Raw genomic sequence first — 24,747 nt, forward strand, 5'->3', positions numbered from 1 at the left:
CATTTAAGGCAAGAACGAAACTAGGACAGGTGAGTGCCATTACAATTGATGCAATAAGAGTCCGTTTCACACTCACAGGTATCATGGTCCTTGCCACTGCAATGAGCACACATCATGGAACCACGACATGATGTCTGAGTGACCAAACTGCTGACAATGGAGACAGGGTTTGTAATGTATGGCCATACCAAGCAAATAAGATAACCTACCTTGATGGTGGCAGGTGGATGTGGTGATGTAAATGATAGAATGAAGATACTGGTCAGCATTGTAATTCTATCTTTGTAAGTAGAGAAACCAGCAAGAATCTCTGACTTGGGTATGTTCTTCAAATCCCTCTTAACAATAACTCCTCATGATGAATTCAAGGTAGCATGAGGGGTAACCTCAATAGGTATATCCCCAATTGCCTTTGAATTCAAGAGGAGTTCACTGTATTGAGATGTGGATGTTTCCACCAATATGTCACCAGAGCAAAGCTTCTTTAGTGACTTTGGAGAGCCAGCAATTCCCTTCTGAATAAAAATGGAAGACATTTGCCGTAAAGGTTTGTCTGAAAGATAATGTATGATAAAAAATGAGGTACAACAGGTGTTGAAGATTGCTGCTCAGAATCTTCAAGATACAGTCATTTACCTATGGACTGTTTTTCACTATTTTATTTAAGTTTTTATTTGGAAGATTCATAATAAAAAAAAAGGGAAATTTCAGTGCTCATTGACTCCACCCACCATGAAGCCCTAGGAGGGGATGCACTACAATGTTAAACAAGGACACTGCAGCATTGCCATGGTTTTGTGAGTACTATACCCAAACACCAGCATCAGATGCAATGTTTACAACACCTGTTGAGAACATCTAATGCTAGTAGTTGGACCAGCCAACTGACCCAAGGGAGGTCACCCCAAGGCTGCCCATCTACAGAAATTCAAGGGCAAAGTGGTGTGTTAGGGTTGGACCCCTCAACCACCAGGATCTTCTCTTCATGAGTCACCACACACATGGGTGGATGTTTAGATCACAGAGAAGATAAACTGAAAGAACAAAACCATCCTTAGAAAGTCCCCTCACCACCTACAGAAATCCACACAGAGGGGTCTGTTCTGGGAGAAACGATTTTAGAATAGCATTATGAACCACCATACTGGTTTCATAAGTGATCACATGTCATCGTGCTCAGTAAAAGACAAAAATTTATTTAACATGCAAGTATAGATAATACTGACAGAGGACTAACACCATTTGTCAAAAACATTCTAGAAAATACAAAGTAGTTCACACAACTCTTTTTCCCAGTCAGTTGTACCTAAACATATGTACAGCAAAAATGAGTTTTGAACTCAAACTTGAGTATTATACACCATGCAAATTCATTCAGCACACAAGTTTAAGCTATTGCGTAATCTGCTCAGGTGCATGCATTAATCTGTTGAAGTCAGAAGCATGTGTCATTGTACTTTAGTAGTAGTAAATGTTTATTTAAGAATCAAGTTCAGTTGTTAAAATTCCAGTAAAAAATCTAGTTTTTATATTTAAGTGTTACTGGTTTATAAAACACACAACTCTGAAAACATTAACTTGAGAGTCAATGACTGAATGAAACACTATCACATTCTGTGTATATAGTTTTCATTTTAACTCCTTAAAAGGAATTCAGGAAAGTTTAACATTGATAAACCTGACATCTTATTCACTGGTAAGAAAATGGGAGAAAAACAGACTTGAACACCTGTTTTATTCGAGTGTTTTCCCAAGTTATACATACTTCACATACTTTCAGAATAAAGGTTCAGGAAATACAAACGTCACTTCTTTGCCTGTTAGTTTTTTGTAGATAGCAGCAAACGTGTCAGTCTGAAAATAAAGAAAAGTTAAAACTTACACGTCCACCTGTTAAGAACTGGATAACATACAGCTTGTTGGTTAATGAAGTATATTAAAATAGAGCATGACTAACTTAACTTCTACAATTAAACTACAGGTAGAAACAGTAACATGTACTTTTCAGGATCATACTTCTGTCAACATCTCTGATTAGCCTTCAGAGTTGGATTGTTTAAATCATCATTACTGTACACTGTTACATCACACTGCTAAACTCAACTTCTGAAGAGACACTAAACATGAGATCATACAGGATTTCAAGGTAATGTCACTTAGGACAATACCAGAGGGGTTAATAAACACAACTGATAATAGTGAAAAAACAATTTGAAACAAAACACAAAAATGGTACAACCTGCAACACAGGTTATTACAAAAACAAGGCTATTTGGAATATGTGTTGGAAAGTTATAAAACATGGCTACAAGATAAAAACAGTAACTATTGGAGGATTTAAATGGAACATATCCACAGGTAATACTACTAGACATTACCAACACTTGATATAACACTATAAGAAAAAAATAATAAAACAATTTGTACTTCAGTGAATTAACTTGAACATTCTGTTCTGATGTAAATGCACTTTTCTTGGAATATGATAAATTTTTAACTGTGAAGTTATGAGCAAAAACTGGGAATTTATTACCTCAAAACAGACCCAAACAAGAAAGTTTATTACACTCTTGTCTGTCCCAAACAAGTTCATTACCTTATGTTCTATGTTGGTCTGCTGGTTTTTGTCCAGATGAACCTTGATTAGTCGTGATCCGTCAAGACGAATCCTGATCCTCTTTCCAACTATTTCTGCAGGAAAAACTATATCTTCTAGCATAGCATCATGAACAGATGTTAAGGTACGGCTAGAGAAATAAGAAATACCTTTAAACATATGCTATATACTTATTTAGCACTTATATAAACAAAATCATTTAAGGTAGTCATAAGTACTTAATACATGTTTACCAGCTTCTAGTTCAACAATAATAGTGATTTTAACTTGTGTAAGGGTGGGGGGTCACATGCCATGACCTTTAACAGTATCATTCAATAATGTATGACAGTGTCATAGTTATCAACTATTTATTTTATCCAAAATGATGATTCAACAAACAGTAAATACCAGATACTGAAAACAGCTGCAGATGACAAAATCTCATATTCTTCACATGAACACCTTATATTCCAAAGTGTCAGTTCCAAGTTAAACTGATGTCTGCAATTCACAGACCCTATATTGAATATAATTACTTTCATAACATCTGATTTTCAGTGAACAACATACTTTTTTCTAAAAGTCTGTCATATTTTGTCATAATAAAGTTAGAATTACATACAACATTCCTTCACCTGGGTGGAATTGGTCCAGTGAACCAAGATAAAGCACATGAATATTTGGTTACAACAGTGGACCATGATAAAGCACATGAATATTTGGTTACTGCAGCACTAAACTTGTACTTTTTAATGTCTGTCTTCTGTAAGTTTTGAACATTATTCTTCTTACCTCCTTGGTCTCTTCTGTTTGGTTTTAACTTTCATGTTTCTTGATGGTTTAGGAAGAATTCGTCTCTGAGCGATGAATACTACATGTTTCCCACTAAACTTCTTTTCAAGTTCTCTCACAAGTCTAGCTTGGATCTTCTGGTAGGGCTTTAATTGTGGCACAGGAACAAAGATGATGATAGCCTGAAAATAGACTGATATTTAAAACAGGTCATCTTACCAACTAATCCATTACAATAATACAGATTTTGTTTGTCCTGAAAATATACGTGTACCTTTACTATGTAAATACACATGTGCACACCTTAACAGTTTAAAGTGTTTAAAAAGATTAAAATTAGTTTGTAGAATAACATTACAAGTTTAGTTACTGACAATACTAAGCACAGTAAAACTTATCCATAACTAAACAAAAGCATCATATTATACGGGATAATTAAAACAGATGGATAATTTCTATTACCATACTTGCCATGGTCAGCTGACATGTCACAGTACCACACACATTTTAGTTCTTGTGTAACACTGCTGAATTTTTCTGTTACCTTAGTAACTGTAACTAACATCACTTTGTACCACATAGACATGAATCTTTTTTTAACACTTTCTACCCTGTATATAATTTTTGTATCACCATAGTGATTACAGAAGGATATGCCACACTGTACCATAAACACAAATTATTTTTCAATACTTTCTAGTCCTGTATAATGTTTCTACTATCTTAGTGAGAGGTACATGACTTCAGAATGTACCTGGTAACTTAGCTCATTTAACACCTTCTAGCCATATAGTTTTAAAAAGGTAATCCAGTTTTTGTTAAATCATATACAAAATTATGTTTCCAAAACAAAGTTGAAAACTGGTGACCTTTGTTCACATTTATCTCTAGCTCTTAAACTTCAGAAATGGACAAGGTCAAGAACTGAAACATTCATGTCACCTCATTTAAGTTTCACAGCTTCGAAACTAAAACATCTACTGAAAGGTGGTATTCTATTCATAACTTACCTGCCATGGTCTTTACCTTTTACTTATTATGTTAAGAGCATCTTACAATCACATCTTTGTCTACATGTTGGCTTCATATTCTTTATAATTAAGATAATTATTCCACAACTACTTATTTTCTTGAACTACCCAGTATTTCTCCCCATCAACAATGAAAATTACCCCTTCTTTTCCTAGTACTAATTACATGGATACATATAATATTAAGTGCATGGAACAATGTAAAATCAAGATAAGAGAAATCCATGCCACACAATTATTCCAGTGAAGGGCTTCATACTAGTGAGAACCAGACTAATAAGTCAAATTATATTCATCAAAACCTTAATTAGGTAGGGCTGTATAGTTATATTATAATGCTACCAATAACTGATCATTAATTGGTTATGACTAATAATCAAGATGTTACAATCAATTTTCACCACTACAAAAAGTTAGTTTGTACTCGTGCAAGGTTAAAACTGGCCAACATGAACAGTTCATCTGCCTTTATACCTTACTACACAGACTGGATCAAAATCACAGGTAACTATGCATGTCCAACTGCTATACAGGTTTGTAAATATTCTTCTAACAGATTATCATATTTTCCCTTACTAATGTGGTACTACATATCTAATAAGCTATACTTTATCAGCTAATTACTACATGTCAACCTTGTAATCTATTGATATTTCAAATGTTACTTCATTTATACACACACACACACACTATGTATAAACAAAGGAAAATATTCTAAAATAATCATGACTACACAAATTTAAAGCTGTCCTACTGCAGGAGTTCATGTTTTTGCAGGAAGCTTGGTTTAATATACATATCCACACATTATTTATACTATAACTTCATACTGTATGTGTATATTCACAAAATTTAGTAGAATTTTGGTAAATGTTACAATATTCTTGAATGATAAAAAGTCAGATTTTCTAACAAAGTATTTTGACTAAAGATTTTTTGTGACAGTATCAAGCCTGTTTCATTACTAGCCTGAGTGTAAACAATTTATGTAAATTAAAAATCTTCACCACAAAATTTTAGATGTTATTTGTGGAACCCTTAAAAACCTTCAAAATACAAACTAAACATTAGTTTTCAGTAAAAATTTTTATATTTTGTCTGTTACTTTCTCTACCATAAAATAATTAAATACAATTGACTCTAGAATGACTAAATTATAACATGTTTAAGTAACTTAAATCTCATTGTATCAAACATTTATACATATTTTTATTATATTGACCTGCCTGGCTAACATTTTACAGCTTGCATGCATTTACATGGTGCACATACATTCATGTTGCCAGATCTAATAAAACTTTAAACCTTTATAGTCTTTGCTGTGTTTTACTGGACTGGTAATTTTTAATATACATTCATATTTCAATTATTATAAATTATACATGTATATAGATTATTACTATCCAGAAACAAAACCTATGTTTTCTTAAAATATAGAATAATAAATCAAGAAGCAAAAAGTTACTGCTGGATACACGTTGCTAAGCCTTTTAAAATTTCAAGTGAAGGATATGAACAAATTTTTTTAGGCTTATATATACACAGTTCAATAACCAAAAGATAATAAATTATTATATCAATACTACAGAAATTACACTATAGTTTAATCAAGTTTAATAACTTAGCTGTATTTAGGTCTCAACCAACACAAGATTTCTAACAGACTAAAGACACAATCCACCTCCCCAAAATTTTGGTTAAAAAACAGCATGGCAGACTTAACAGATTACAATGGCTGAGACTTGGGAGACATTCTGAGCAGTTGATTGGTTATTCATGTTATATACTGAGTGTGTGTACAATGGGAAAGAGTGAACAGGATCACTGACTGACTCACTATGAACTGTATCTCAGTAAACAATACGAGGTTCTTTTCATATTCTAGCTTGTCAATAATGGTAGAGTTCCTAATTTGAATGAAACTATAGACTTGGTAATTTTGACATCACAAACATCTAACCTCAACTAGCACTGCATTCTTTTAATACTTTTACACAAAATATTAATTTATGCATAATAATAAACATTAAATTACCTATAACTTAATTACAATCTTACTGACAAATTCTTAAAATTGTTCAAAATTTTGAATACAAGTCAACAAACAATGATATGGCTATTAATCAGTAACTTGTCACAAAAAAAATTAACTTCCATCTTCAACTGTAGGAGGTAAAGTAGCATCTTCAAGCTAGAGAACTTAAAGATTAAGACTGTTCTCCAAATTTTCTTGCATCAGGGTGGAATGTTAGACAACATGAATATCATCTAACATACTCTAGTGATGCCGTTTGCCATACACACTGTAATCCAATTATCTAACACACACACACTAGTGATGCTGTTTGCCATACACACTGTAATCCAATTATCTAACACACACACTGTAATCCAATTATCTAACACACACACACACACTAGTGATGCCGTTTGCCATACACACTGTAATCCAATTATCTAACACACACACACACACTAGTGATGCCGTTTGCCATACACACTGTAATCCAATTATCTAACACACACACACACACACACTAGTGATGCTGTTTGCCATACACACTGTAATCCAATTATCTAACACACACACACACACTAGTGATGCTGTTTGCCATACACACTGTAATCCAATTATCTAACACACACACACACACTAGTGATGCTGTTTGCCATACACACTGTAATCCAATTATCTAACACACACACACACACCCCAGTGATGCTGTTTGCCATACACACTGTAATCCAATTATCTAACACACACACACTAGTGATGCTGTTTGCCATACACACTGTAATCCAATTATCTAACACACACACACACACACACACACACACACACTAGTGATGCTGTTTGCCATACACACTAGTGATGTTGTTTGCCATACACAGTGTAATCCAATTATCTAACACACACACACACACACACACACTAGTGATGCTGTTTGCCATACACACTAGTGATGTTGTTTGCCATACACAGTGTAATCCAATTATCTAACACACACACACACACACTAGTGATGCCGTTTGCCATACACACTGTAATCCAATTATCTAACACACACACACACACACACTAGTGATGCTGTTTGCCATACACACTGTAATCCAATTATCTAACACACACACACACACACACTAGTGATGCTGTTTGCCATACACACTGTAATCCAATTATCTAACACACACACACACACTAGTGATGCTGTTTGCCATACACACTGTAATCCAATTATCTAACACACACACACACACTAGTGATGCTGTTTTGCCATACACACTGTAATCCAATTATCTAACACACACACACAATAATTGTGATGCTGTTTGCCATACACACTGTAATCCAATTATCTAACACACACACACTAGTGATGCTGTTTGCCATACACATTGTAATCCAATTATCTAACACACACACACTAGTGATGCTGTTTGCCATACACACTGTAATCCAATTATCTAACACACACACACACACACACTAGTGATGCTGTTTGCCATACACACTGTAATCCAATTATCTAACACACACACACACACACTAGTGATGCTGTTTGCCATACACACTGTAATCCAATTATCTAACACACACACACACACTAGTGATGCTGTTTGCCATACACACTAGTGATGTTGTTTGCCATACACAGTGTAATCCAATTATCTAACACACACACACACACACTAGTGATGCCGTTTGCCATACACACTGTAATCCAATTATCTAACACACACACACACACACACACACACTAGTGATGCTGTTTGCCATACACACTAGTGATGTTGTTTGCCATACACAGTGTAATCCAATTATCTAACACACACACACACACACTAGTGATGCCGTTTGCCATACACACTGTAATCCAATTATCTAACACACACACACACACACTAGTGATGCCGTTTGCCATACACACTGTAATCCAATTATCTAACACACACACACACACACACTAGTGATGCCGTTTGCCATACACACTGTAATCCAATTATCTAACACACACACACACACACACACTAGTGATGCCGCTTTGCCACACACTGTAATCCAATTATCTAACACACACACACACACACACACTAGTGATGCCGTTTGCCATACACACTGTAATCCAATTATCTAACACACACACACACTAGTGATGCTGTTTGCCATACACACTGTAATCCAATTATCTAACACACACACACACTAGTGATGCTGTTTGCCATACACACTGTAATCCAATTATCTAACACACACACACACTAGTGATGCTGTTTGCCATACACACTGTAATCCAATTATCTAACACACACACACACACACACTAGTGATGTTTGCCATACACACTGTAATCTAATCTAACACACACACACACACACTAGTGATGTTTGCCATACACACTGTAATCTAATCTAACACACACACACACACACACTAGTGATGCTGTTTGCCATACACACTGTAATCCAATTATCTAACACACACACACACACACACTAGTGATGCTGTTTGCCATACACACTGTAATCCAATTATCTAACACACACACACACACACACACACTAGTGATGTTGTTTGCCATACATACTGTAATCTAATTATCTAACACACACACACACACACTATTGATGCTGTTTGCCATACACACTGTAATCCAATTATCTAAAACACGCACACACTAGTGATGCTGTTTGCCATACACACTGTAATCCAATTATCTGACACTCACACACTAGTGATGCTGTTTGCCATACACACTGTAATCCAATTATCTAACACACACACACACTAGTGATGCTGTTTGCCATACACACTGTAATCCAATTATCTAACACACACACACACACACACACACTAGTGATGCTGTTTGCCATACACACTAATCCAATTATCTAACACACACACACACACACACGTGATGCTGTTTGCCATACACACTGTAATCTAATTATCTAACACACACACACTAGTGATGCTGTTTGCCATACACACTGTAATCTAATTATCTAACATACTAGTGATGCTGTTTAAGAGCTTGCAAGGTACTCCTTTCTTCAGTCTCATGATTACGAGAAAGCTACTTGTTACATATGAAAAACAAATCTTTCAACCTTACAAGTGTCAGTTTTGGTTCCATATAAATATACAGCAAACTTTTAAAATGTTACATTTTATTAAAATTACTCAAAATCTTAAATGGTATATATTAGATAACCATACAGTCAACTTTGTGGAGATCTAATCAATCTCACAATTTAAGAAACACTACCATTCAATGTGCTCAAACTATGTAAACCAAAACTGGAACGGAATGGCTGCACCCCAAACAAGAGCTGTCAGTATATCAAACTTTGAACTCCTTCCACATGGGCTTGGTCAATCTGACCAACAACATGACTTTCTTGTACCAAGTCTTTATAAAATTAATACCATTAACTCTGTATGTATAGTGTATCTTCACAAAATTTGTCAATCTTTCAGCAAATGTAAACCTTTCACATGAAATTTAACTGCATAACTTCTGAAACCTATGTACATTTCAAATGTTTGTTTTCAGTAAAACTTCTCTACCTTAAATCTATACAAGGGTGGTCAATAAGTAACTTCATAGCCCCCTCGAAAATAAATCCAAAATAATTCTAAATAATCACCCTTTTCTTTATAGAATGATTTCAAAGGTAGTGTGAAAATACATTCATTTATCCAAAGTAGCTCTAAACATGTAACAATATACACCTATTTATAATTACATTTTATTATCTTTTGAAGTGTGTTCAACTCCTTTTCACACCACTAAGTTATAAACCAGTGGAGAAGTTGCAGCTCACATTACATTACACAAGAGCTACACCAAACTGGTCATGTGCTTTTCTCATGAAATCTATTTTACCTAATCTAACTATTTTTACAGTTTATCTTTATAATAAACAAGAAATAATGCACTTATCTGAGGATCTTGCTGTAGATTGTCAGTGACAAATATTTTTATACCAATGGTAGTAAGTGCATTAAATGAATTATATTTCACTAAATAATGCACCAAAGAACATAGAATAAATGTCTGCTTTTTACCTGTTATAACCTATCAACCACAATTATTCTGGCTTTCAAAGTAAGCAACAAGAGCCATTACAAATTCATCCAAACTAGCTGTTGCATTTCTTCAGGGAACCAAAGTGTTATTATAAGTGAAATTGACACTTTTCTATTCAGAACATAATACATCATTTGGTAGATGAAAACACTGACTTTCTATTGTTACAGGTAATATATAATTAAATGTAAGAGAACCATCAAGATATCCTGTAAGAGGATGTGACATGATGGGAATGATTTTCTATTTAATAGCTCTGTAACCAAACAAAATTGAGGGCTACAAAAATTATGGTTTGTTTGAGCAATGTTAATTTTTATAGTGAATAATGTTTCTTAGGGGAGAGGTGTAAAATAGAGTTGAAAATGTTTCATGTGAATCACATTTGGGGAAATTCAGTATGTTGCCTTTAAAACTTGTATAATATTATATATGGGTTATTAGCTAAGATTTCACGCTATACTAAATGGTATAATGAAGTAATTTAATGAAATTTGAATGTAAAGACTAAAACCCACTGTCACACTCAGTACAGAATATGATGCAGAAATGTTAACATTCCAGAACAAGTGCTCTCAATGTATCAAACTAATATCCTAAAACAGTCAGTATATTAAAACTTGTAATTCTAAAGCAACTGGTATTTCTGTCTGGTATAACTATCTTACCTTAAATAACTTACAACTGGCATTTCTGTCTGGTATAACTAATCTTACCTTAAATAACTTACAACTGACATTTCTATCTGGTATAACTATCTTACCTTGAATAACTTACAACTGGCATTTCTGTCTGGTATAACTATTTTACCTTAAATAACTTACAACTGACATTTCTATCTGGTATAACTATCTTACCTTAAATAACTTACAACTGGCATTTCTGTCTGGTATAACTATCTTACCTTAAATAACTTACAACTGACATTTCTGTCTGGTATAACTATCTTACCTTGAATAACTTACAACTGACATTTCTGTCTGGTATAACTATCTTACCTTAAATAACTTACAACTGACATTTCTATCTGGTATAACTATCTTACCTTGAATAACTTACAACTGACATTTCTGTCTGGTATAACTAATCGTACCTTAAATAACTTACAACTGACATTTCTGTCTGGTATAACTAATCGTACCTTAAATAACTTACAACTGACTATCTCACCTTTTTGTTGTTAACATCAATTTCCTTTGCACCAGTAATATTGAGTTCTCTTAGTTGTGCTTTCAAGTCACTGTTCATCTCAAGCTCCAAGAGTGCCTACAGAAGACAAAAGCTATTATGTAAATAGGAAAATATTAACTTGAGATAATGTACTTAAACCATTAAGAACTGTGTGAAGATGAGTAATACAAGTCAACTGTGGAATTAAAAGTAGTTATAACCAGAGCTACAAATCTTGAGATAATGTACTTAAACCATTAAGAACTGTGTGAAGATGAGTAATACAAGTCAACTGTGGAATTAAAAGTAGTTATAACCAGAGCTACAGATCTTGAGATAATGTACTTAAACAATTAAGAACTGTGTGAAGATGAGTAATACAAGTCATCTGTGGAATTAAAAGTAGTTATAACCAGAGCTACAGATCTTGAGATAATGTACTTAAACCATTAAGAACTGTGTGAAGATGAGTAATACAAGTCATCTGTGGAATTAAAAGTAGTTATAACCAGAGCTACAGATCTTGAGATAGACCTAACCTGTTACTCATGAAATGTCCATTCCAGATATTTTTAGTGATAATCATTAAATGTTTGGTTACGAACAGATCTGGGCAATTTGTGGAATGGTTAATACCTGTCTTCAATTATTCTCACAAGACTTGGAGAGTAAGAACAACTGAAGAGCAGTAGTTGAAAACAAAGTACTTTCACAAGTATACACAACTGATTAAACTAATCAACCAAAAATAAATTACAACAGTAATACCTTTTTAATTGCTGATGAAGTTTAAATCATCTAAGAGTGACAGTTGGAGGCACTGACTAATGCTGTAATTGATTTCCCAGCTGTAGTTAAAATGTTTTCTGGGAGATAACTGGTACACATACAAAAACACATCTGAACACTAGATACTAATATATACTTATCTATCTAAAAAAGCATGGAAGATACCAACACTGCTGTAACCAAAGAAAGCATGCAAGAAAGGATACTGGAGTAGATGAAGATGAAACATTAGAATTTGATAGTTAATGAAAGTTGACAGCCTGATTAAGTAATGAAAAACTATATTAAATGTACAATGGTTCATACAAAATCGACAACCACAGGCATGAGAAATTTAAGATACCCGAGTATGTGTGTACATACACACACAGTAGACAGAAAAATGATGTCAAACAGTTATGCAGCTTGATTTAGCTATCTTGGTACACTGAGGTGTTAGTTAAAGGGTTGTTTTAAGATATCTTCTCTTATTTTACATTTGCTGAGGTTTGGTTAGTTAGAAATATAGTATTTGTAATAGGTTTGTTTTTGAGTTACAATAATGCTAAACATGGGAGGTTTTTAAATTACATTCAGTGAATTTGGTTTCCAATTTTGTGATGTACAATTCTGACCATTTATTGCATATTATTTAATAAATGGTCTTGGTACTGTGTATAATTCTATAATTTTTATTTAACAAGGGCTTCAATCTAGGGCCACGTTTTATAGTGGATTTGACATCAACAGGAATTTTATATTTAATAACAAGTTTTTTTCCAACACTTGATTATTTTTGAGCTGATGTGAAGTGTAAGTGAAAAACTGCAGGGTAATGTTATTTTTACATTGTCTCAATTCTGTTTATGAGTTGAGTTCTGGTGTTTGCATGGAAATGTTTCAACAATCGTTAGTAGAAAGTGTTAGCATGAAAAAATAAGTATTTCTTCATCTATATATCCAGTTGAGCAAAGTCTTGAAGCTGCATGTTTAAGAGTTTTTAGTATATCAATTTGTTTGGATTTATGGGCACAATTCCAGGGGAATGTGAAATTTTTCAGTAAATTTTGATTTTGAAATTATGTCAGATCTGATAATCTATGGTTAAGGAAAGAATATTATTTTCATATTCAGTGGTGAAATTAACATTACAATAAATGGAGTTTGTGTTCAAAAGTGTTTATGCTCTACAGAAGTGAAACTGACATACGTGTCAGACATTTGAACCAGTAATGAAAGTTTAATGGTTATATATATATATATTAAGCTGATTTACTATCACACATCTAGTTTGAATAGAGTTCCATACATTTTTGGAAAGGAACCTCAGATGCTTAATGTTTAGGGTTATTGAACCACTAGTGCTTTTAATATTAAAATCAAGCAAAACTACCTGTTTGCAGTGGTAAGATAGGTTTAATTAATCTATCAAAACCACCAATTTCCAGTTATAGGAAATGCTTAATTAGCCCTTTCCATATGAGATCTTAGGTCAAAGGCTATGTCACCTTGTTTAATTTGCATTCAAATTTTTATTAAATTATCATTTTATAAATTTATGTCATTGAGTTTAGTATTAAATTATCTATTTTCATTCAATTTTCCATATATTGTTGAACTTCTTAAGAGTAAATGTTAAAGAAACATGTATGCATGGTATGGTGTGTACAGCACTGGTTCAATTTAATGTTTGTGATGTCAAAATAAATTACATAGTGTTGTGTGAATTAGAAACTCAAGTTACCAATATTTAAAAGCTAGAAAATAAAATAAGAGCTTCTATTCCTTTCGATTTATTGAGATATATTTAGCAAATCAAACAGTGGCCCCTACTCAACTTTTTTCTTTCTTGGAAATGGTCCCTCATATATGACATGTAAATAACCCATCCAAAATGCAGAATGTCTCAGCCATTTTCATATAAGTTCTCTGTTTCAAGACAAACCTTCATGCATGCAAGTTTAATATATAGCCTGTTCAAAATCATATTTTTTGTACCCAAATACTTGAATAGTTAATGGAATTTTATGGTATTGTAATTTGATATTTTTTGTTATTTAAGAGTGTATGTATCATATATATAAATAAAACCTAATGGATGTGGTACATGCATTCATCATTGTAACTTCTGTGATGTTAGCTGGCAATAGTTGAAATGTTAGTATAACAAATAATTACGTACATAAATGTATAATGTTAAAAACTTTAAGCAATTCAGACTAAATATTTGTTATAATTTGTCATTCTACGAAAAAAATTAATATTTACTAATTTTTTGTAAACACGCGTGCTATCAAAAACAGTACACTTACTGTTGTAAATAGCAGCTTTTTGTATTTAACCCAACCCACAATGGAAGGACTAACTTAGCGAAATTACCCACTTCCAACGGAAAAGGTTTTGTTAATGTAGTAAATGTATCAGTGTCCAGTAACAGGAAGTGCAAGTTAATCAACTAATTTTGATTTCATGGACTTCAAAAAGTGTTACACTACTGGTTTAACTCCAAGACAAATCTCTGAACTAACCCACCACCAACCATAAAAATTGTTGAACACTTGCTGGGGTACCTGTAACCTAGATGGAAGTTATTTAAATTCATGATTAATAAAAAGTTATTTTTGGACTTGAAGTTTTTATATACAATTTAAAAAAAACCCAAAACACAATGTGAAGCCATAAATTTGCATGTATCTCTTCATGCCAAATATGGTGAAGATTCATCAACAGGGGTGAAGTAGTGGAAAATTGAAAATGTGTGTGCACTTCCCCATGGACCTAATGAGCCTCCATACCCTGCAAAGTATTTACATGGACACAAAACAGACAGTACTATTTTATTTATATAGATGGCTCCAGTGCATTAGATCCTTGTGTGATGTATTCAAAATGTCATATCTGCACCCTGAGAATTTTAACTAAAAACTTTACATTTTATTTTCAGTATTGTATCTGTGTGGGTTGGTTGATTTGACCAATTTCACAAGCAACAGAAAAATTAGGAAATAAGTAGAAGCTACACTTATTCCAGAATGACAAAAAACAAATGTTTAGTCTAAATAGGTTTAACCACTTAATTATACATTAAATATATATTTTATTTTATTCATCTTTCAATTGTATCTAACATTACAAAAGTTACAATGAAGTAACAGTTATGTTATCGTATCTAGATAAAACTAGCCCTCACAAAGAGGTCTGTACTTGGTTTGTTTTGTATCTAACATTACAAAAGTTACAATGAAGTAACAGTTATGTTATCATATCTAGATAAAACTAGCCCTCACAAAGAGGTCTGTACTTTATACATAGTTACATTTATGTCAGATACTTATTTACAAACAAGTTCTTAAATTTGAGGTTTTTTTAAAACATAGAACACCAAATAAAGAATTTTTTCCTAATTAAACTTTGCACTCGCTGTCATATTCAACATATAAAGGATACAAAACTTAGGTTTTACCTTTAGAAATAACCAAATACTATAAATTGGTAGATCAATTTTGCAGAATTCAACCATACTTTATCAGCTTAAAGTATTCAATTTACTAATTCTAATTCCAACCATACTTTATCATCTTAAAGTATTCGATTTACTAATTCTAATTCCATTTAAGAACATTTTCTTCAGAGATTTTCATTTACCACTTTTAGACTTGAAAAAACAACCAGGAGGACATCAAGTTTCCACACATCATAGAAGTAGATATACATAAGCATTTCCAACAACTGAAAGTGGGTAGGCTACTGTGATTTACTAAATGTAGTGACTTCTTGGCAAGTATACAAGACAGTAGGTTCTATTTTACATTCTAGCTTGCCAATTGGTAATGAGTTTCTAATTCATAAACTAGACTGTATATGGACATCACAATCATCTATGCAAATATTGATGTATAGGAATGTTAATATTTAGTTTTAAATTATAATCCACAATGTGATACCAAAATTATTGGTATGTATTCACAGAATAGTCAAACATTTTTTAATATAAGCCTATCAATGCAATGACATGCCCTTTAACCCCTGACCACAGGAATACCTGTACCAACTAACAACAGAACATCAGATTAACTTTCTACTCTTACATAATTTTCAAAGCATAAAACTAATGAGAAATGCATACCACAGATGCTGATCAGCCAAAATATAAAATTTCAATCTTGCTCTATTCAGATATTAATCTCACTACACTCACGTACTGTCTAAACCCATCAGTAATTTTGGAAATAATATTTAAAATCAACAGAAATAACTTTGTCTTTTCCAGATTCATCATACTGGTATTTATAGTAACATTCACTTTAGTGTCTGATACATTTGTTTTCTAAAATGCACATTTGAAAGGTACATCACTAAGTGTATGAAGAATCCATGCAGTATATGAAAAAAACTAATGGGAACGAATTAGGCTATCAAGTATGAAAGTCCAAAATATGTTTATAGTTTATATGTATTATTTAACAAAGATGTTGAAATTAAAAATTAGAAACTTTATACTACAAAAAGAAAAATGAATACTCAGAATTTCATGAGACCACCAGTATAAACTGTCAGTTAATAATCTGACTAGATTCATGAGACCACCAGTATAAACTGTCAGTGTTAATAATCTGACTGGATTCACGAGACCACCAGTATAAACTGTCAGTGTTAATAATCTGACTGGATTCACGAGACCACCAGTATAAACTGTCAGTTAATAATCTGACTAGATATTTACATTAAATTATTCAAATATTTTCAACTACACTGTAAAATAATTATTTGCAAGTAGCATTTAGGAAGTTCTAAAGAGTATGAATGATGCATAACACTTATAACATTTGTTATTCAGATAACAAAAACCAAGTTTACAGAAAAATCTTTTAAAACAAACCAGATTTTTCTGATACAACATTTATATTTAATAGATAAAAGCATATTCATACCAACAGAATGTTTAACATATTTATTAACATACTGATAAATTTCAGGACAATATATTTAACATTTTGAATTCTAGCAAATATTACTAGTTGTACTTTCACAGAAAGAACTGAGAGGATTAAAAACTATTCTTTCAGTACCACAAAAAATGTCCATATAACATACCTGAGCAATAGAAGATTCAAATTCATCAGGTTTTTCCCCTTGGGGTTTGACAATTTTAGCACTAGCCGAATACATCTGTTAAAAACAACATATCCGTAAGTAAAATTCTCAAAGATACTAATTATACAAAAAAAAAACTGAAGATGCTAACACCACTGAAAATTGTTACACAAAATTATTTGATGATTAGTTGCATGTACATTTTACATGTTAAGATTAAACCTTCCATTTATGAGTGGGGTGAAATCCACCCAGCTTGCAACAAAAGTATCCACAAGAATTACACTGGTTTCTGTTAATATACATGTACCATTACAAAATTTTGCAACTTACTGGTAAACATTACAAGGCTTTTGTACACAAAATATTTATAACAAGTGTTAAGATTTTTTAATTAAAGAATTTTTCATAAAACCTTTTCTTTCAGAATGATTGTCCAACATAAGTAATTTTCATTTTAAGATTAAAACCACTATGCATCAGAAAATTTTCATATTACACATGACCTACAGATAAATTGTTTTTTCAAATATAAAACTTTGTATTTTATCTGTCATTTTCACTAACAAATTGGAATCTGTTTAGAAGAATCGAGCAATCTTGTAACCACCACAAAAAAATTGAGAAATTATGCTTTCTTCATTCTAGAATAACTACAAACTAAGTTAAAAACACAAATGCATAGTGTAAGTAGCTTAAATTTCATAACATTATACATTTATAAATGTATAACATTACAGCTGCACCTGGCTAACATCACAGAAGTTACAATGACATGGCTCATGTTACCATATTCAAGAATATAAAACTGACTTGTCTTGACTGTGTTATTAGTGAACTAGTATTTGACAAAACAAAATAATATTTCAGTTATTATATGCTGTATATATTTAGATTAATGAAATTTACAAACAAGTTCTTAAACTTATTAGAAACAATTACTTTCTAGTTACAATCTTTCTACTTGGTTGTTGTGAATAAGAAATATCCACTACAATTTATCACGTTAAGTACCTGGGCTATCAAAAGTATGAAATTTTAAACAGTAAAACTGAACTTACTAGTACAAAGAAAGAGACACCACTATATTTGAAAAAAATCTTTGATGCACATTGAGTTTATGATTGATTATTCATGTCGTGTAGAAGCACACGTATATTATGGACTCTTTCCAAAAGTGAAGAGATGAACAGTGCTTAATGTAATTCAGTAAAAGTAATATCTCTAGCAAATACAAAAGACAGGAGGTTCTTATTCTATATTCTAACTTTTCAATATTGGTAATTAGTTTCTAATTCTTAACAAGCTACAGACTTGTATTAAGACACCATCTTCAAGATATTAAGACAAATATTGTGTTTGACATTTACTTTTTAAATTAAGAAATTAAAGTATGATATGAACCTTTGAATTTAATTAGTTTGATACCAAATTTAATGATAAATATTTAAAATAGCGGTTCAACAAAAATTTGAATATGAATCAAGAAATGTGATGACACGGCCTGTGTGAAGGGGTAACCTAAGTTATATTCACAATACTTCAAGAATGTGATTTTAAAACTGAAATAAACATGAATTTTTTTACTACTTCAAAATAACTCAAAGTAGTTTCAACTATTCAATATTATATATGTAAAAATGGTTTGTTTGGGTCGAGAAAATTTTTTACCTTCAGTCATTGTCAGGTTCACAAAGAGGTAACTGACTGGAAGTTGACCACATGTTTGAAAGGGGTTATGCAACTGATTGTCAAAACTGTTCGCTCCTCTACATAAAAAAATTTTTCTCAACCCAAACAAGCCATTTTTTACGTATATATTTTTCTCTACAAGTGGGTTTTCTCATCACTGATTATTCAACATTGTTATGGAACATAGTAACTCAAAGCTGAAACAAGTAAAAGCAGTAAATAGTTTTACAAATAAAATCAACTTTTGGAGATAATAGTAGTATGAGCTACAAGGGGTTCTGGAATCAGTCCTTTATGTTAGCAAGCTCTTTATTTTACACATCATGAATTCTTTGTGCTGATTGTGTTTCCTCTAGATCAATTCTTCTCAAGTTTAAACATTTAATGGCCTATACTTAAGTTACTGTTTTCTCAATACAGATCTACAAGAAACCTTGATAAATCTGGTTTTGTCAAGAGTTAGAATTTAAGGAGGGGAGGTCATAGTTTGCAACAGCTATAAAACTTTAATCATAAGTACAATCTTGTACAATCATTACCAGGAATTTCTAGATGTAGCTTGAAACATCAAACATTTACCTTACACCTTATTTTTAGTCAAATATTAGTTCACAGGTACATGTCTATGTTCCAAACATTAATGTAAACAGAAGAGTTATTGGGGTCACAGGGTGAAATATTTAATCTTAAAATACAAAACCTAATTTAAAACACTAAGGTACACTTCGAATATCACTAATCAAATATTTCAACTGCATAAGCCCATGATCTGTAGCCATTTTTAATTTCATATTTGAAACCTCCAAAAATATACACGATATTTTTAAAACCTGTACCACAGTACATTTAAAAATCAGTAATTCATGTTCAACTTCAAGTTATGACTATTTACACATTTCTTAGTCTTGGATTAATATCGACTTTAACTTTTTAAAATAAAATTACGTCCTTATTAATTCTTCCAACTACTACAGTAGTTGCATTCTATTTCTCTAAAATACGAAAACACCAAGTAAAAAATAATAAAAACAGAATGAAAAACCATTACTTGATAAATTATAAACACCACTTTATTTCAGATGAAAAGCCTAACCATAATGACTAATGCTGTAATAAAACATGATTAAAAACCGCTCAAACCTATGAGCCAAATCAATCCGAAATCATCTATTTTAAGAGATACAATACCTCTCTGTTACATTACCTGAAGAAAAATATAGATTTCAGAGAATATTTTTGTTTAATTTTAAAATTATTGGCAGAATTTACCACGAAAAACTGGAACTTTATCGACAAATACAATACATAACTTTACCTTGCTTCGGGAGCTAAACGAAAGAGGAAAATTAATCTCCTACTCAGCCTTCATAAGTTTGATAAAACACACTAGAGGACGCTATATAATAAAAGTTCTTAATTTAAAATTTAGAAATTCTAAAAGCAGATAAAGGTAACGCTATAGTCATAATGAACACGAATGAATACATCCAAAAAATGAATAACATCCTATCAGACACGAACAAATTTAAACCAATACACACAAATCCAACAAAGACACACGAGACGCAACTGAACAAATTACTACTACAAATGAAAAAAGCCAACACAATTTCACAAACACTTTATTCCTACCTACGTAAAACCGACTCACGCACACCACAAATATACGGCATCCCCAAACCTCATAAACCAGATTGTCCATTACGACCAATAATGTCCACATATGAATCGTTTAATTACAATCTTGGTAAATACATAGCATGGGCATTCTCCAAATATGTAACATCAGCCAGCTCATTCATCAAAGACTCTTTTAATTTCAAGTCTAATCTAAATCAACTTAATCATAAAGCCTTAATGGCCAGTTTCGATGTTATATCCCTCTTTACAGAAGTTCCAACCACTGAAGCCTGCAAGATAGCCTTAGAACTCTATATCCCAGACCCTAACCCAACTATAGAAATTCTCATTAACCAATTAGCAACCCTCATAGAATTCACCACGATAAAGACAAACTTCATGTTCAACAACCAAAACTATATACAAACAAATGGCCTAAGCATGGGCAACCCAGTATCACCAGTTCTAGCCAATATTTTTATGACACAAGTTGAAACACAAGCAATTAACACAGCATTACATCCACCACTATACTGGTACAGATATGTAGATGACACGGTTGCGGGATTCAAATCTACAGAACACATGATTTTTTCAATCACATTAACTCTATACATCCCAACATTAACTTCACATGTGAACAGGAAGAAAGCAATCAAATATCATTTCTTAACCTCAAAATTACAAGAACTGACACACAATTCAAAACAGAAATCCACCGAAAAATCACCCATACTGGACTATACATTCCTTGGGACTCAGCACATGAAACAAAACAAAAACTCAACATACTAAGAAACCAAATAAACACAGCCATAAAACTATGCTCACCAGATAAAATTAACGATGAATTAGACAAAATAAAACAATACTTCATCAACATCAATAAGTTTCCTCCACAAACCGTAAAAAACATTATACGCACACACCTAGACAGAAAGCAAAATCAACCAACTAAAGTAAATACAGCTCACGAATCAAAAAATCACGAAACCATATACTGCTGTATACCATATATTCCTGACATCAGCAAACAAATAACCAACATTTGGCAAAAATTAGTAACAAAATATGACATTCCAGTTAATACCAAATTTATTCAAAAACCAGGCACAAAACTGAGGTCTATACTATGTAAAAACTACACTGACAAACACCACACCAACATTATTTATAAAATACAATGTGATAACTGCCACGACTTCTATATTGGAGAAACAAGTAGAAAAATGGAAACCAGATTCAAAGAACATAAAAAGTCACCTTCACACGTTTTCGAACACTGCAACTCAAGTAAACCCAACATAACCATAGAAAACACTCAAATACTAAATAAAGAAACAAACGCAAAATTAAAAAAGCCTTACTTATACAACAACTTAAACCCAAAATAAACCAATATAAAGGAACGCCTTTATACCTATATTAATATAATAAAATAAATAAAATTATATATGCAAACATCTAATACCGCCCTCTACATTTCGACACACAGTTACACAACTCCTTTCACACATGTGGTCATCTTCCGGTCAGTTACCTCTTTCTTTGTGAACCTGACGATGACCGAAGAAGGTCGAAACGTTGTTCGCTCTTCTATGTAAAATATTTTCTCAACCCAAACGAGCCGTTTTTGCATATAAATTTCTCAACAAGTGGGTTTCTCGACATCACTGATTAATTTAAATACGTAAAATACATCACAGACCATGATAATATGTTTAACATCTTAATATTATTTTCAGTACAATGATTATTTTACATGTTCTTACACAGAAAGAGCTTTTCATAATATAAGACACTGAATCAATAAGGTATACTCGTAAATTCCAGTTAGCCTCGATTAAACTGTAAATGTACGAGTAATAAAAGTTAAACAAGTCTCTGACAAAAATTATAAATAGTATTTTGAATTATTAATACACATGCACAAAAGGTTTAATTGGTTTACATTTGAATGCTAATTTGGTTTGCTTAAAGTTTTGTAAAATTTCAATAATTATAATCAAGAAACTATACACTAAACAAAATGAGTTGATTTATATACGCGAAAACGGCTCGTTTGGGTTGAGAAAATATTTTACGTGAACCTGACGATGACCGAAGAAGGTCGAAACGTTGTTCGCTCTTCTATGTAAAATATTTTCTCAACCCAAACGAGTTGTTTTTGCATATATATTTCTCTACAAGCGGGTTTTCTCGACATCACTGAAAATGAGTTGATTAAAAACTGTTAAAAAACTTTTTTTTGCATAAAGGCCAATTATCGTTTTACTTTATTTTGTTATTTGTATCAAATATTCATAAACTGGAAGCATCTGTAAAAGTTACCCGGTTAATACTGTTGTTGTTTTCTTAAATTCGCGCAAAGCTACACAAGAGCTATGTGCGCTAGCCGTCCATACTTTAGCAGTGTAAGACTAAAGGGAAGGCAGCTAGTCATCACCACCCACTGCCAACTCTTGGGCAACTCTTTTACCAACAAATAGTGGGATTGACCGTAACATTAGAACGCTTCCACGGCTGAAAGGGCAAGCATATTTGGTACAACTGGTATTCGAATCCGCGACTCTCAGATTATGAGTCGAACGCTTTAACCCACCTGGCCATGCTAGGCCTCATGGTTAGTAAGCAGTCAGTGCATACAATTCTTGATGACGAGAAACCCACTTGAAATAACGGCTGGATATGGGTATTAACACTTTTATTGATAAGCAGAAAACAGCATTTCGAAACAACGGTTTAGCGATACGTCTCTTGACTTATAACACTTCAAATCAGATTTCGATACCCGCGGTGGTTGCAAAATAAATAGACGATTTTGTAGTTTTTACTGAACAAAAGCCCAAACAAAGAATTCCAACTAATACTAAGGTTATTTGAATCGATTGGGATAGGACGAACACATTAGTATTTGTAACTTTATTCATATTAACGAACTAATGTTGTTGTTTTTGTTTGGCTTTTTATGGTACAAAGTAATTAGGTAACTGCGCCAAACAACCGTTAAAATATAAAATAACAGTAAAATTATTATAAGGTGTAAAAGGAAATTAAGTTGAAACAAAAACAGTGACCCAACATCGGGGAAAACTTAAATAGAATTAAAAGGCCAACTACCCTTAAACAATTAAAAACACTTGTAAGGTGGACGGTGTGATATTCGCCAATGACACTGTCCAACGTCAGGGGTGATCTAATGGTAAAAACATGCCGAAAACTGTGCCATCGCTCACGGTTGTAACGACAGTAAAATGTGGTCTATTGTGAATACCGACGTGGCCTAGTATCCAGAAGAACTAGATAGAAGTAGATGATAAAGAAAAATGAGCCAGTCGACTTAACTTAACCGACTCGCTTAACTCTCTAGTGGTTCTCGCTTAATGTTAGTTCTCACCCTGTTTTCGTCGATATAAATATTACAGTTTGTGTACTGCATAGCGTTTGCGTAACTCAGGACAAAAACAGTAGAGGAGATCCTCTGTGCAACCATAGAGTCAACTGATTTCGAACTTCCGTATAAATTGGAATAAAATAATAGTTCGAGAAATATTCAGCATATAGAAGACGGCCCTTCCAATCGGGAGCATCCGCTTTTTTTAGATGACTCAAAGAAAGGTCAAACTTGAGGATGGTAATAAACCATGGTGGAATGGGCTAACCAGTGGAGACAGACAGCAACGGCATCTGAAAACAGAGCCAATTGAGTCAATTGCGCCTGAATACGAAGGCCAAAAGGAACAATGACAGAGCATTTATTCTGAAAAACATGGCCCACTGGGGAAGGAAAACACAACCCCAGTTTCGAAACATACAGTAAATACAGTTCCAAACAGCTGAGGTGTAGATGAGGTTCATGAGACTCTGTGTAAAAGCTCTGAACTGGAGA

General features: G+C 32.7%; 1 protein-coding gene across 2 annotated transcripts; it reads right to left on the reverse strand.

Moving 5' to 3' along the window:
* Positions 1 to 1,718: 1,718 nt before the first annotated feature.
* Positions 1,719 to 20,634, reverse strand: LOC143229932 (small ribosomal subunit protein eS7-like). Of its 2 annotated transcripts, none has more exons than XM_076462803.1 (6): positions 20,554 to 20,634; positions 17,547 to 17,621; positions 11,685 to 11,780; positions 3,392 to 3,573; positions 2,597 to 2,747; positions 1,719 to 1,854 (listed from the first exon to the last, which is right to left on the reverse strand). In XM_076462803.1, the coding sequence occupies exons 2-6, from the start codon at positions 17,619 to 17,621 to the stop codon at positions 1,777 to 1,779; spliced, it is 582 nt and encodes a 193-aa protein (XP_076318918.1). In that variant the 5' UTR covers positions 20,554 to 20,634; the 3' UTR covers positions 1,719 to 1,776. The 2 variants fall into 2 exon arrangements, with proteins under 2 accessions (XP_076318918.1, XP_076318919.1); XM_076462804.1 differs by having other exon boundaries at positions 20,443 to 20,576.
* Between the last annotated feature and the right edge of the window lie 4,113 nt (positions 20,635 to 24,747).

Source organism: Tachypleus tridentatus, chromosome 10 (assembly GCF_004210375.1).
Source record: "Tachypleus tridentatus isolate NWPU-2018 chromosome 10, ASM421037v1, whole genome shotgun sequence".
NCBI classification, from domain to species: domain Eukaryota; kingdom Metazoa; phylum Arthropoda; class Merostomata; order Xiphosura; family Limulidae; genus Tachypleus; species Tachypleus tridentatus.